This window comes from Eschrichtius robustus, chromosome 8 (genome assembly GCF_028021215.1).
Source record: "Eschrichtius robustus isolate mEscRob2 chromosome 8, mEscRob2.pri, whole genome shotgun sequence".
Lineage (NCBI taxonomy): Eukaryota > Metazoa > Chordata > Mammalia > Artiodactyla > Eschrichtiidae > Eschrichtius > Eschrichtius robustus.
The window spans coordinates 80070373-80085585 of record NC_090831.1 but is presented as its reverse complement, the minus strand read 5'-3'; the positions used below and the strand labels follow the sequence as shown (position 1 = coordinate 80085585).

General features: G+C 42.1%; 1 protein-coding gene across 7 annotated transcripts in view; it reads right to left on the bottom strand.

Moving 5' to 3' along the window:
• The window catches only part of SNX10 (sorting nexin 10), a 73946-nt gene that overhangs the window by 19234 nt on the left and 39499 nt on the right, over positions 1-15213 (bottom strand). For 4 of the 7 annotated variants that reach the window (XM_068549178.1, XM_068549179.1, XM_068549184.1 and 1 more), the window contains exon 2: positions 5880-5926. In XM_068549178.1, the coding sequence (XP_068405279.1) occupies positions 5880-5903 (24 nt within the window). In that variant the 5' untranslated portion in view covers positions 5904-5926. Of the gene's footprint in view, positions 1-5879; positions 5927-9850; positions 9868-12512; positions 12530-12821; positions 12840-15213 lie in introns of those variants that run through there. The other 3 variants (XM_068549182.1, XM_068549183.1, XM_068549180.1) reach the window with 3 other exon arrangements.

Sequence of the window (15213 nt, the reverse complement as noted above, 5' to 3'; positions counted from 1 at the left end):
TTGAACTTTGCCCCTTACGTAAAAATTAACTCAAAATGGACCGTAGATTTAAATGGAAACATAAAACCATAAAACTTCTAGAAAAAAACATAGGAGAAAATCTTTGCGACCTATGATTAGACAGAGTTCTTAGACTTGACACCAAAATGATAATCCATGTAAGGAAAGAGAGCTAAATTAGACCTCGCCAAACCTAAAAACCTTTGCTCTGCACCTCCTGTGAAGAGGTTGAAAAGAAAAATTACAGGCTGGAAAATATCTGCAAATCACTCATCCCTCCAAGGACTTGTAGCTAGAATACATAAAGAACTCTCAAAACTCAACATGTAAAAAAAAACAAAGAATTCAATTAGAAAATAGGCAAAACACATGAAGAGGCATTTCACTAAGGAAGACATACAGATGGCAAACAAGCACATGAAAAGATGTTCAACATCATTAGCCATTAGGGAAATGCAAATTAACACCACAATGATATGTCACTACATACCTATCACAGTTTCTACTATTTTTATAGTACAGTAAACATAACTGTGTGCTAACTGTAAAAATATTCTCATTACAAAAAGATGAGTACAGACAAAAGCTAACAAACGAAGAATTTCTAGGTGTTAGTATTAGTTTTTCATAGCCTTGATGAGAATCTTCTACCACAAAAATGAAAACTTGTTTCATTTTGTGCTCACTTTCTCAGGCCATTTTTATCCTATTCCAAAGTATATACTCATTTTATATGTTTATGTATTTGAACTGGAGACTCATTCATTCAATTAAAATGTATTGAGTCCTGGTTCAGTGCGAGGCACTGACATTTAACCAATGTCTTATTCGCCAAGGTTCTATCCAGGACTCCCACATAACAATCTCAAAACTAAAATTTAGCCCCTTTAACACACTATACATTCTTTACAAATAACATGCTTGAAAGGCAGAAGGAATGTATCAAGTAACCTTCCTTTATTTCCTAATAATATTTATGACAAATAACCTAAAAGACATACTCCAAGGAATGTTACTTGTCACTTTATAGCTTTGAGTGTGTTTAAATGCCGTTCTCTGGCAGTTTTGAACGATGACTTTTAAGAAAGCTTTTATTACGTCGGGATAAATAGCTGTGAATGAAATTCAACTAGGCCTGCCTTTTACATGACTTATAATAATTCATGATGTTACGAGTTTCTTTACACAAGCAGTGTCCAGAATTAAGGAGAGTTACCTTTTGGTATTTCATAATACATTAGTGGAAAAAACTCATCTTTTACAACAAGAAATAACTGCCAACCTGTGTTCAACTACACCACAAGGACACGATCAGCAAAATCCAGAATGTGAAAACATCTATAGGTCAAAAGATGCAGTTTCTTCAACAAATAAATTGCACAAGGGGGAAAATGGGCAGAATGAGAGGTTTTAAGCAATATATTAACCAAATGCAATGTGTAGTTCTTATTTGGATCATGATTAGAACAACCAAATATACAATTTTTTTTTTCAACATCATCAGGGAGACTTGAACACTGACTGAATATCTGATGATATGAAGGAATTAATGTTAATTATTTAAGGTGTGATAATGTGGTTTGTTTCTAAGAAGGGTCATTTGTTATAAATGCATACTACAATATTGACAGATGAAATTACACTATGCCTAAAATTCGTTTCAGATAATTCACTGTGTGGTAGCAGGAGGGAATGGGTGGTGGTGGGGCGATAGCTTGGTCATGAATTAATAACGTGTTAACTCTTGAACCCTCAGGTACATAAGGGCTCATTATATTAGTCTCTCTACTTTGTGTATGTTTAAAATTTATAATGAAAAGTTAAAACCAGTAAAGGAAGAGAAGGAAGAGAAGGAAGGGAGGAAGGGAAGAAGGGAAGAGGTCATCTCAAGGGGATTGCTTTATGAAAAGAGACACATGTGGCACTTGAAAGCAAAAGTAAGTCAGAAACAGGAATCTGAAAGCGTTAACCATGAGTTCAACAGGTACTGACACCGTTAACATAATGACATCTTAATACTTATCCACCTTTGAAAAATTAGATTTTTTCATTATTATAATAATAAAATACGTATGTGGTTAAAGAAAGAGAAAGAGATCATTTCAAGTACAGATGAGAACACCATGAAAATGAAGTCCCCCTCCTACTGGACTTCCAGTTTCCTGTCAGCCTATCTAGGACTTTTATATACTTTTTCTATTATACACGTAATTGGCACATACATGTATATATATGTTTGTGTATATACATGTATATATAATTTTTAATGCAAATGGGAGCACACTGTAAATACTGTTTTGTACCTTGGTTTATTCATTGCACAGTCTTTTAGAAATCTTTATGTGTGAGCACATATAATTCAATGTTATCTGTTTTAGAACTAACTGTTTTAGAGCAGTTTTAAAAATACAGAAAAATTGTTCAAAGACAGTAGAGAATTCCCATATATCCCATACCCAGTTTTCCCTATTATTACACCACGTCACATAGGCAGGGAGGAAAGGAGGAAGGAAGAAAAATTGAGTTTTGGGGATTGGGAAAGGGTCTTGTCTTGTCACTTCCCTTCAAAGTCCCCAGCATCTCAGGACACCAGGTGGAGGTCTTGCTTATGGGATATTCTTTAACGTTACTCACTGGTTCCAGCTCAGTCAGTTTCCAATCAGAAATCAATATTAAAACCATGCTTTCCTAGAGCAAGCCCAAAATGTTACCATCAATCAGTGTAAGTGTATCTTGAACACTTAAATGTTAAGCTTAGAGCCAACACATCCAAAACAGCAGCACATCCTTCCCACCTCTCCCTGTAGGGCCCTGTGTGGCAGGGTCCTCATGGTGCCTGGAACTGTCCCGGGCCCACTTGGGTCTGCTCCACTCAAGGGATCTCCTGCCACGGAGCTTTGGATTTACTGTCACTCAAGTGTCAATAAATGCTAATTGCCATTATATCCAATATAAAGCATGTAAATTTTGAAGGAGAAAAAACTCTTATACAAAAGGTATGAATCTCTAAAGGTAGAATTCAGCCATCATGATCCAGGAGAGTTGGGGAGATACACACACACACACACACACACACACACACACACACACACACACACACACACACACACACAGAAAAGAGGTTTCAGCCCACCCTTCCAGTCACATCACATATGAAGGACTATCCCACTTCCACCAAGCAAGCCCTGGGCAGAGACACAAACACAGTTCCTTGGAGGGGCTAGAATGTCAGACTCCATGAAAGAGTGTAAACTGCTTATTTACATACCACATAAGATGAGTTCAATGTGGCTGAAGCCAAAGGTCCTTAGTGATGCAGGAAAATCAACCTGTTCATTCTGGGTGTTAGAATATAAAGAGAACGAAAACGCCTGGCTCCACACAAGACGCCGTCTGAAATGCGTTTCCTGTCACAGCCACCTGCCTTTTCATTAGGGTTCTGAGTTCTGTCTCATTAAACAGAAGAGTTGATTCAGTTGGGTCCACCTCATTATTCTTATTAAAATATGTAACCATAATATTTTAATTGTAAATTAAAGCTGCATGCATGAATGAATCTGAATTCATTTTAATTTTACAATGGCCCAATGCCAAGGCCTTTTTACAGGGAAGATCCATCAGCACGGAAACTGCTCTCGTGGGAGTTCAAACCAATGTGCAAATGGAACATGTTTAGCTAACAAGGGAGCCTCTCCCTCCCTGTTCTCCTCTCTCTAGATTTATTGCGGTAATAAAGCTATTTTAACAAGAGAGACTGCAATCGACTCCCCACTCTACCCACCCCATCTTTAAAAAAAAAAAGTTTACCAAACTCCTAAGCTGGCACTACCAGCTTAGGTAGAACCAAGATGTCAGTCCTGGGCCGTTTGCATCTTGAACAAGGATGGTAACTAGGTCTCAATTCACATGTCAACCTTACGATTAATTAGCAATGTCTCCTGTGGGCACCAAGCGCAAAGGGCTTACACACACGCTGCCCCCTGGTCTAGATTCTAGAACAATCAGTGATATTGCATTCAGCTCTTACATATGCAGTTAGGTGGGACTTGAATTCTTTTCCACTAAACAACCACCAGCCACCAGGATATTTAAAGGCTCAGCCAAAACCTCCTCCACTTCTAACTGGCATTAACTACAGGGTGCTGATGCGGTAGCTGCTGAGATAAAAATATCTTGATAACTGAGGCTTTAGGAAAGCCTCTCCTTGACTTCTAAGCTGAGGCCTGAAAGATAAGAAGTCGTCAGCCTGTCAAGGTGGTGTGAAGGCTGGGGAGAGAGATTATTCCAGGCAGTGGGAAAAACATCTGTGAAACCCCAGGGGCCCAGGGCACACAGAGCAATCAAGTTTCCAAAATAAGGCGTGAGAAGGGCAGTGGGTGGAGGGAGGAGCAGGAGACGAGCCTGGGGAAAGAAGTAGGGTCAGACCATACAGGGCCTTAGAAACCACATTTAGGAGTTTGGACTTTGTTCTAAGAGCAACATGAGAGAAACCAAGAAATTCTGGCCACACACAGAAAATGAATTGATATGTGATGAACAGTAGTATGTTACGGCACATCCAGAATCTCGCCTTGCTGTGCTTATTTCTTGCTGACAGAGGCTCAAGTAAATTTCTGGGCATTATACCTCTTTCTCCTTAACGGTATTTTCCTTTTCAATTGAAGGACTTTCCAGTTTAAAACTGCTTAATGTTATAATATTATTATATAATTAATTATAATAAAGGACTTTGCAAGGTCAATATAATGCTTTCTTTATGCAGTTGGTTAAAGTTTGTGTCTAGTTTTTATTAACTGAAATGAACTTTAAAAATCGTGATTAAACCAACCAAGCAAAAAAAAAAAAAAGAAAGAAAAAACTTCTCACTGGAAAAAAGTCTTTATTGCTTTCATGGGTAGCTTTCTCCCCCCGAGAACAATTTTTAAAATGTGCCTTTGGAATAGTGCCGGCTGTCAGCACAGCTCCACTCTCAGGCCAATACAGGTGTGTAGTGAAGCATTCAGCTTACCTGAAAGGAGGTCTGGCCTCTGCCCTTGGCTTCTGGGAGGTGATCTCTAGGCCCCTGGAATGTCTTGCCTGACAAGAGTATCTTTGTTTGCCTGGGCTTTGGCCACTGGACAGTCTAACAATGTGAATATGATGGAGGCTTAGGGCCACGCTCTATCAGCTGTGACCTCTGGAGGAACTAGAGACTAATGGTACTAGCCTGATCCCAGGAGGAGTGGACAAAAAGGTCGGCCATGCAGGCAGGATAAGCCCCAGTAAAAACTCTGGACACCAAAGGCACAGGGGAGCTTCCCTGTGGAAATTATCGCACACTGGCTCCTTGTGGAGAGAATAAGCAGTAGCTCTGCATTTGGGCCCCTTCCCAACTTGGCCCTCTGCATCTCTTCCTTCAGCTGGTTCTAACTGGTATCCTTTCCCTGTAATAAACCATAACGGTGAGTATAACTGCTCTCAGTGAGTTCTGTGAGTCTTTCTTGTGAATTATCAAAACTGAAAATGGTCTGGGGAACCTCCAAATTTGAAATTGGTATCAGAAGTGAGGGCAGTGTGGAGACTTGCAGTTTGGCCACCTTCACAGAGAAGGTATTTCCTGAAGCAAGCACCTTGGTCCCAGCACTGTTTAACACAGGGACAAGGAAGAAGCATGCCTGGTCTTCGTACTGGGTAGGGCCAAGAAGGCTGCACTGATGCTGGAGAGTGGGGGTCAGCAGGTTCAGGAGGGCAGCTGTTTTGTTCTTTCATTAGCCCCCTTCTATGACGTCCTGTGGTATATCTTGACTCTCCTCTACAGATTTATGGTTAGAGAATGAAGAACTAACCTGTAGTGAGTCAAAGCACATGGATTATCTATTTGGAGATTTCTGATGACATACCTCTTTCTGCTGTTCTGGAAACATCTTCAACACAGGACACGATCGACCTGAAAAATAAGATACCAACACTCAGTGATTTGGAACCTCCATACAGGAGCAGATATGCCTCTCAGGGCCTCCCACCCAGATCCCCCTCGAGAGCCTGCCCTCCCACAGTCTCTGAAAAGTATACCTATGCCTCTCCCCCACCCTGTCTCCTGCTGACCCAACCAAGGTGAACATCGGTCCATCTGGGAATTGGGAGTTTAGGACATGGCAAGGCCAAGACAGCCAGATGATGACCGGCCCTCAAACTGAAGGCCAGGCAGAGTCAGGCTGGAGGTGGAGCCTTGGGGAAATCAGAGGGGGCTGGAGATGTTGGGGAGCAGAGGGCCACGAGGGGCAGCAGGGGATGCTGGTTGGCAGTGAGGTGAAGAGAATGGAAAAGATGCCCAGAGAGCCACCACTGAGAACAGCCCTGACGGTTTCACCAGCAACCCAAGCTTTCAAGGGACAGGTCACTCCTGTGACATTTAAACTACTCCAGAGTTCAGATAAGAGATGGTGTAGCCCCAAGAGGGATGAAGATCGGAACCTTGATTCTGAGCCTCCAGTCAGTGCAGTCAGCCTCTGGGCTGATTCCAGGCCCTGCATGTTCCTAAGATTGTCTATTGTTCCTTAAAACCCCACTTAGCTAGTTGGACTTAACACCTACTCCCTGCCAAAAAAAAAAAAAATTTTAATCCCCTCACTCCATGCATGCACATATGTTTTACAACAGAAAGGTGGCTATGGCTGCATGGTCACGATTTGCCTTTATTTTGATAATATAAGTCTGACCCCACTTTCCAGATGATTATTATCATCCACAAGTATTTCCTGAGTCTCCACGAACGTCCCTGGCACTGCAGGGAATACGAGGAAGCAAGAATTCCAGTTCTGGTCTCCAGTCCCACATGGTGGGTGTCGGGGAGGAGAACCCAGAGCAGGCAGAGGAAAGAGCTCCCGAAGGAGGTGAGCGAGCCACACCGTGAGCAGTGGCTGTGCTTCCAAGGGGAAGGAAGGTCCTTTCAGCCAGAGTGAGTGAGCGAGCAGGAGGACCCCCAGGGGAATTTCAGTGTTCACGGAAAGAGGAGGAAGAGGTGTGACAGTGGCATACACAGAGGATGGGGGAAAAGCATGATGGACAATCCAGAGATGGGGGCCAGGCCCGTTCAGCTGAGGGAAAGGGTTCATGGAAGGTGGGAAGCTGCCAAAAAGGTAGCTCTGCATCCTAACCTCTGGAACCTGTGAAGGTGATCTTATTTGGAAAAGGTGTCTTTGCAGATGGGTGGGCCCCAAATCCAATGACAACTGTCCTTATAAGAGACAGAAGAGAAGAAATCATCCACACACAGAGGAGAAGGCCATGTGAAGATGGAGGCAGAGACTGGAGTGATGCAGCCACAAGCCAAGGACACCTGGAGTCACCAGAAGCTGGAAGGGCAAGAAAGCCTTCTCTCCTAGCACCTACAGAGGGAGCACAGTCCTGCCAACACCTTGATTGCAAATTTCTGGCCTCAGGAATGGTGAAGAGAATAAATTTCTGTTGTTTTAAGCCACAAAGTTTGTGGTAATTTCTTATGGCAGCCACAGGAAACTAATACAGAGAGGTTCTCTGGGGATTAGACTAGAAAGGTAGGCTGGGAACGTAGCTGGGGAAGGGGGAATTCATTCATTCACTCACTCACTCACTCAGTATTTATGTGCCATGTGCTGGAGTAGGAGTGGAACATACAGTAGAGTGCAGAGCAGACTCAGAGCTTACGAGATGACTTCATAAATATAGTGTAGAAATGACAAGAAAGGAAAGGAAAGGACAGCCTCTTGAAAGAACAGAGAGACTAAATAGGGAGGTGGGGGAATGTCGCCTGGGAAGGCTGTACTGAGAAAGTGGCACTTAAGCTGAGGCCTAAAGAGTGGTGTGACTTAGCCAGGAAGGCTACAGGAGAAAGGCATTTTAAGCAGAGGGCCTGGCACGTGCAAAGGGGCGGAGGCTGGAAGGAGGAGCAGCTCAAGAGTTCAGGTTATTGAAGGAATCCCTGCATTGGCTGAAGGCTAGGCCATGGGTTACATCCATCTTGGGATTCCGCCCGAAACACTGATCGGGTGGGTCCTTGACCCCATGCCTCCACCCCTTCCAGATCCTCCTGCCACCTCCCACTCCTCTTCCCCACCCCTGCTCAGAAACCACTTCCCCGCTCCTGCCCCAGCTCTTCACCCCCATTACACAGCGTGTTGTGCAAGTCCCTGCCGGCATTAACCTCACTTGCATCATAATACTTGTATATTCTCTTTCTCCCAGTTGACTGAATGTCTCCAACAAAGCACATCTGCGTTTTCTTGTGTGAACTTCACAACCATTCTGTGAGGGAGATTTGAGTGTCCTCACTTTACAGGTAAGAAAACAGAAGGTTGGAGGGAGCGGGTTGCCCCAGGTCACATAGGGAGGGAGAGAGCTCGATTAGTCCAGTGTGAACTCAAGCCAGTCTGCTTCCCAACCCAGGTCTTCCCGTTGCCTGAGGCTGCCTCCATGACTGTGTGGCTGGACAAACGGTTCAAATTTTGGGTCTTAATTTAATTCTCCCCAAAGGACTTGAGCTTTTCACCCACCCCCACCCAAGGCAGGAGGATTCAACAGTTCTCACAGGGCATGGGCCACCCTGAGATGCTACAGACCAAGTCAAACTGTACAAATAGGAAACTGAAAGTTTAAACTGGCTCCAAAACATCACAGAGAACACACAATCAAGCTTTAATATTTTAAAGCTGGATAGAGGGATGGGGGTGGGGTTAGAGGGGAGAAGACTTCCATTTTCCACTCCATCCACTTCCACATTGTTTGAATTTTTCCAGTGAACACAAATTAATTTTACATTTTTTCAGGTAACAATCATTTAAAAATAAACACAATAATTCTATCAGAAGTATTAAAAAAGAAATGACAGGCCCAAAATGGAGACACCTGTGCTAAAACCAAGACTTAATACCTAACCAAACTGCCATTACAACCTTCCCCAGGAATGTAATCCCAACTAGAAAATGTGAAATTTTCTAGTCAGCACCAATTAGGTCACTCTTTTGATCCCCCCAAAGGAAGATGAGGTAACTCCTTCGGTCCCCCATAGGGAGGTTACCTAAGCCAGAAATAATCTTTTTGTTTGTTTATGGCTTGTCTTGCCTTTGAAAACCTCTCCCTCTCTGCAGCCCGTTGGAGCTCCCCTCTACTTGCTAGACGGGATGCTGCCCAATTCATGAATCGTTCAATAATGCTAAATAGATCTTTAAATCTACTTGGTTGAATTTTTGTTATTCAACAGAAGAAATAATGACTCAAACATAAATTATGGAAGATTTTTACTTCATGTAAAATAAACAGCAGATTCAAACGTAGGAAAAGATGCTACCTTTATAACGCAATAGAAAATGTCATCTGGTACTAGACCTTGCCATGGCATTTACTGATGGGGAGAAGGAAATTAAATGATAGCACAATAGAATGGTTTGAGAGAAAAGTTAGATGTCTATAATTTAGCAAACCAAAGCCACTAGTCAGGAACTGCCCCCTGATAAACTATGCCCTCCTGGTGGGTTGTAAAATTTTTCATTTGTTTAGATTTCCAAATTCCCCAGGTTAGCCCCTACGCCTGTCAAAATAATGGATATGGAGAATTCTTGCCTCACTGAAAGACTTACAGGAACCAGTGTGGAGATCTGACCCCAGGTGACCATCAACAAGGCTGTGCTTGGAGCATTTTCTCTCCCCACCACAACCAGGGAACCACAGCATACGTCCATGGTCACCCACTGCAATCCATTCTCCCTCCCGCTTACTATCCTCACAAGAATTGGTCAATCTCACAGCCATTCCAAACAACAGGGATGATTTCTCAAACCTGTTATTCAGGTTAGAGTTGGGGACACACAGATGACGGAGCTACATGGTGACCCACCCCACTGGAAAATATGGCAGCTACCGAGAATCCTCTGAGAGACTCAACGTGTGTCTTCATGACTGCATCACCACCTTGAGAGTAGGATTTGCCAAAACCAGAAACTCCAGGAGGAACCTGCCTCCACTTTTCACCCTGGAATATTTCTTCTATAAAACAGAAAACATTTGTGAAACAAACAGAATTCTCTAGAGCAGAGGTCAGCACTATTTTTCTATGAAGGGCCAAATGGTAAACATTTGAGGCTTTGCAGGTCATATGGACTCTGCTGCAACTATTCAAATCTGCCATTCGTAGTAAGAAAGTCCCCACAGATGGTAAGTAATCAAATGAACACGGCAGTGTTCCAGTAAAACTTTATCTACAAAAACAGGTGACAGTAGTTTGCAGACCCCTGCTACAGAGCAATCGAGTATTGTGCTTTCAGTTCTATACCTTAAAAGCCCTTTCTTAAATCAACAGGGGACAACCTTCATATCGCTAAGCTTGGTCTGTACACCTAATGGTGGTCTCCTCTCCGCCAAGCAAATTACTGACCAAAACTAGGCTCTATATGTGAGTGGAGTGAAAAAGGGTTACACATGTTCTCCACCAGTGAAATAAGGAATAACAAGCACGGTTTTTAGATTTCTTTAAAATGAAAATAGAAGGGGGTGAGGTTCAAGTAGCACAGTTTTGGTTTTTCCTACCATCCCATGTCCAAACAACAAACTTGTTAATCATGAAACAAGATCTGAATTTACATCAAAGTCACAAGGATATCCTGAACAGAATGAAACTGGTTTTATCAAAAATCTACAGTTATTGACCCACCATAACAATATACAATTTCATAAACCAAATAGACATGTTTTCCTGTACTTCCAATACAGAAACCAAGAGAAACCTCCTGTGTTTCCAGAATAAAGTGCAGGTGGATTCATAACTAACCTCACAGTGGACAAGGCCTAAGCGTAAGGGGAGATGAGTGTATTTTTATAAGGAAACAACTTTGTTATCTTTCTTTTCTTTGCTGTGTTAGGAGGAAATATACTTAAAAATACAAAATATACTTAACCTCTTCTCCCTTCAGGAAGTGTGGCCAGGTTCCAAGAGTGGGGGGCTTCAGGCTGGGGACAGGCCTGTAAGTTGGGTGTGGAGAAGGCAAAAAACTAAAAAAGATACCATCTGATTATTATTTCCCTCCATGTCTCACCGTCTTGCTTTGACACTGCTTCCTGCCTAGTCTTAGAGAAGAGACTCCACTACGGGACACCCGTGCTTGGGGAATGGCATCACTTACCTGGTTCCTTTCCTATTACAATTCTGCCTCCAGAGAGGGTTATAAGACAGTTAGACAAGAGCCTTGGTACTGAGGTGGGGGAAAGGGTGTAAGATAGGAACCCCAGGGAGCACCTGAGAGGGTCCAAGGGGAGTTGGCCGAATAGCCTGGGTCACTCTCAGAGGTATCTAAGAAGTGGGGTGGGGGGGGGGGGCTTCCCTGGTGGTGCAGTGGTTGAGAATCTGCCTGCAAATGCAGGGGACATGGGTTCGAGCCCTGGTCTGGGAAGATCCCACATGCCGCGGAGCAACTAGGCCCGTGAGCCACAACTACTGAGCCTGCGCGTCTGGAGCCCGTGTTCCGCAACAAGAGAGGCCGCGATAGTGAGAGGCCCGCGCACCGCAATGAAGAGTGGCCCCCGCTTGCCACAACTAGAGAAAGCCCTCGCACAGAAACGAAGACCCAACACAACCAAAAAAAATTTAATTAACTAAAAAAAAAAAAGAATAGCTCTTTAAAAAAAAAAAAAAAAAAGAAGTGGTGGGCGGGGGGTGGCTACTTCCAGGGGCATCCAGTAGCTGTGTTGATCTGGGGTTCTCAAAAGCTTCGTGCCCACCCTTCAAAGGGAGAACTTCCTCCCACTGCACCAGTCCTGTGCCTGAGGCTCCTCGAGTGTGCACAGAGGAGAGAGCCGTGTTCTGCCATGCCTGTGTCTCACCAGCTCACTGCCTCACAGGGGAAAGGCTGGCCATGCCAGGGAGTTTATGTTGTGGCCATCATGCTCCCTAGGGCACTGAAGTCCCCAAGGAGTCCTCTAGGACACCGAGAGGAATTGGTCCTAGTAGTATGGTTAGTAAACATCTCCCTAACCTCACATAAACATAAAAATACAAAGAACTTGAGAAAACAGTGATAGACATGACCATATGAAAATTTAAACCTGCTGTATGTTTGAAAAGGGATTTCAAGACAAATGTCACATAATAATAATATTTATAATATGTATGACAAAGTATTAATATTTCTTAATTTGTGGAAAGCTCTTACAAATCCATAGCAAAGAATATTCCTGTAGAAAAGTGAACAAAGGTTACTAACAATCAGTTCACAAAACAACGACAATAAAGGTCAAACTCAACAAGAAAACAACCTGATTTTTAAAATGGGCAAAGGACCTGAATAGATATTTCTCCAAAGGTAATGTACAAATGGCCAAAAAGCTTATGAAATATACTCAATATCACCTCACATCCATAAGGATAGCTACTACCAAAAAAACAGAAAACAAGTATTGGTGAGGATATAGAGAAATTGGAACCTTTGTGCTGGTGGGAATGTAAAATGGTGTAGCTGCTATAGAAAATAGTATGGAGGTTCCTAAAAAAATTAAAGTAGAATTACCTTATGATCCAGTAATCCCACTTCCGGGTATATATCTAAAAGAGTGGAAAGCAGGATCTCAGAGACATTTGCACACCCATGTTCGTAGCAGCGTTATTCATAACAGCCAAGAGGAGGAAGCAAATCAAGTGTCCATCAACAAATGAGGGATAAGCAAAATGTGGTGTGTGTATACACAATGGAATACCATTCAGCCTTTAAAAGGAAGGAAATTCTGACACACTCTACAACATGGATGAACCTTGAGGACATTATGCTAAGTGAAATAACCCAAACACAAAAAGACAAATATTTTATGATTACACTTACTTTATGAGGTTTCTAAAGTAGTCAAATTCATAGAAACAGAAAGTAGAACGGTGGTTTGCCAGGGCTGGGAGGAAGGGGAAATGGCGAGTTCTTGTTTAATGGGTATAGGGTTTCAGTTTCAAAGATCTGGAGATTTGTTACACAACAATGTGAATATACTCAACACTATTGAACTGTATGCTTAAAACAGGCAAGACGATAAATTTTATGTTTCTTACCACAATTAAAAATAACATTTTTTTGATAAAAAGGTCAATAATATATTTCGAATGTTTAATCTTGCTGTAAGTGCAAATAAAAATGAGATGCCATATTTCTGTCTATCAAATTAGAATGTTTCTTCAATGATATCCATTGCTGGCAAGCATCATGGGAAATGGAACTGAATGCTGCTGGTAGGAATGTGAGCTATTTCAATATTTCTCAAAAACAATTTGGCCATATGTTTCAAAAGCATTTTTAAATTGCTTATGTTCTTTGACTCAATTATTCCACATCTGGAATCTCAACCTAAAAAAACTGGTCAGACATGTGCAAATAATTTTTGTATGAATGTTCACGATGCAGTATTTTTCATTTAAAAAATCAAATAAAATAGAAACCTAAATGTCCATAAGTAGTACACTAGGAAAAGTGAATTATGGTAGGGCTGCATAAGAGACCACCTTGTAGCCATTCCAAATTATGTTACAGAAGAATATTAAATGATAGGAACTGTTCAAGAAGTATTAAGTGATCTTTTTACACGTTTTTATTTCTTTACTTATTTATTTAAGAACCGAAACCTACATGTGACAAGTCAACAGTGGTCACTTCTGTTTTATTTCCTTCTTTTCTGTATTTTTCCAAAAGTTTACAATGCGTTTGTTAAAGTAAGAAAACCATGATGATATCACTTATATTCAGAATCTTAAAAGATGATACAAATGAACTTATTTACAAAACAGAAATAGACTCACAGACATAGAAAGCAAACTTACAGTTACCAAAGGGGGGGGGGGATAAATTGGGAATTTGGTATTAACAGATACACACTACTATATATGAAATAGGTAGACAACAAGGATACTGTATAGCACAGTAAAGTATATCAATATCTTGTAATAACCTATAATGGAAAAGAATCTGAAAAAATCTGTGTGTGTGTGTGTGTATGTGTGTGTGTGTATATATATGACTGAATCACTTTGTACACCTGAAACGTAAATCAACTACATCCCAATAAGAAAGTGGGGGGAGAAAAAGAAAAAAAAAAAAAAAATATATATATATATATATATGGATTTCTTTTCTTTTTTGGCCATATGGCTTGGCGTGCAGGATCTTAGTTCCCCAACCAGGGATTGAACCCAGGCTTACGGCAGTGGAAGCACCAAGTCCTAACCACTGGACCACCAGGGAACTCCCAGAAAACCATATATTTTTAAAAAGATAGTAAACAATGTATTCAATTACTTTTATTATTCCCCCCTCCAAAAAAAAAAACAATAGCTAATTTCACTTTCAGTGTTTGTTTCATTTCCTCCTAAATGTTCAGCAATTTTTCTATTTAAATTAAAAAAATCACTGGCTTCTTACTTTCATCTGTATAAGGATATGCCATCAGTGGTGTTATTTAAAATTCAAAATTTAATTTAGTGCCAGTTTTTCCCAGACCTGCTCTCAGTGCTACCTATGTCCTTTGCAGGTCTGTAGTGGGGATAGGGGCGGGGGGGTGCGGTATAGCCCTCCCAAATCTCCCCTAGGGGGAAGTTCTTGGCCAGGGTCTTGCTGGAGGGGTAGTTCTACAGGTAGCCCTGTTTTCTATCACCTATGGGGCCCTCCTCGGACACAGGAAACAGTATCAGTGATGGGCATCGGACTCCAGGGAAGCCCATGCACAGGTTAGCCAGGTGCCTGAGGCACGGCCTGGCATGGAAAGCAGGGACGGCTGGACACCAGCTCCCTCCCAGCATTTAGACTAGGAAACACCAAGACTTGGCAGTTCTCTGGGTCCTGAAGCTAGGAAATGATGATGAGAAAAGGGAGAGATAACGATGTCTTAACTGGAGTTCTAAGGGACCAGAGCTTACACTTAAACAGAAGCCATGATGTAAATAAAAGATCTCTTGAGATATTAAAGAAACCGGCCACCAGAAAAGTTGAATTACAGAAGCCGGCTTCAGCTGCTGATGTCCGCAGGGCTGCTTGGTGCCAGCGCCGTAACCCAGAGTTCTTACTTCCCCAGTGGCTTAAGTGCCCAGTGTCTCCTGGGTTCCCATGCACAGTGTCCTTACAATAAGCAACCCCGTACTTGATGTAGCTTGAGGAAGATCCCAATTTGTGCAATCAAAAGAGCTCAACCAAAAAGAAAAAGGAAAAAGAGCTACACCAAACATGAGAATGGACTGAA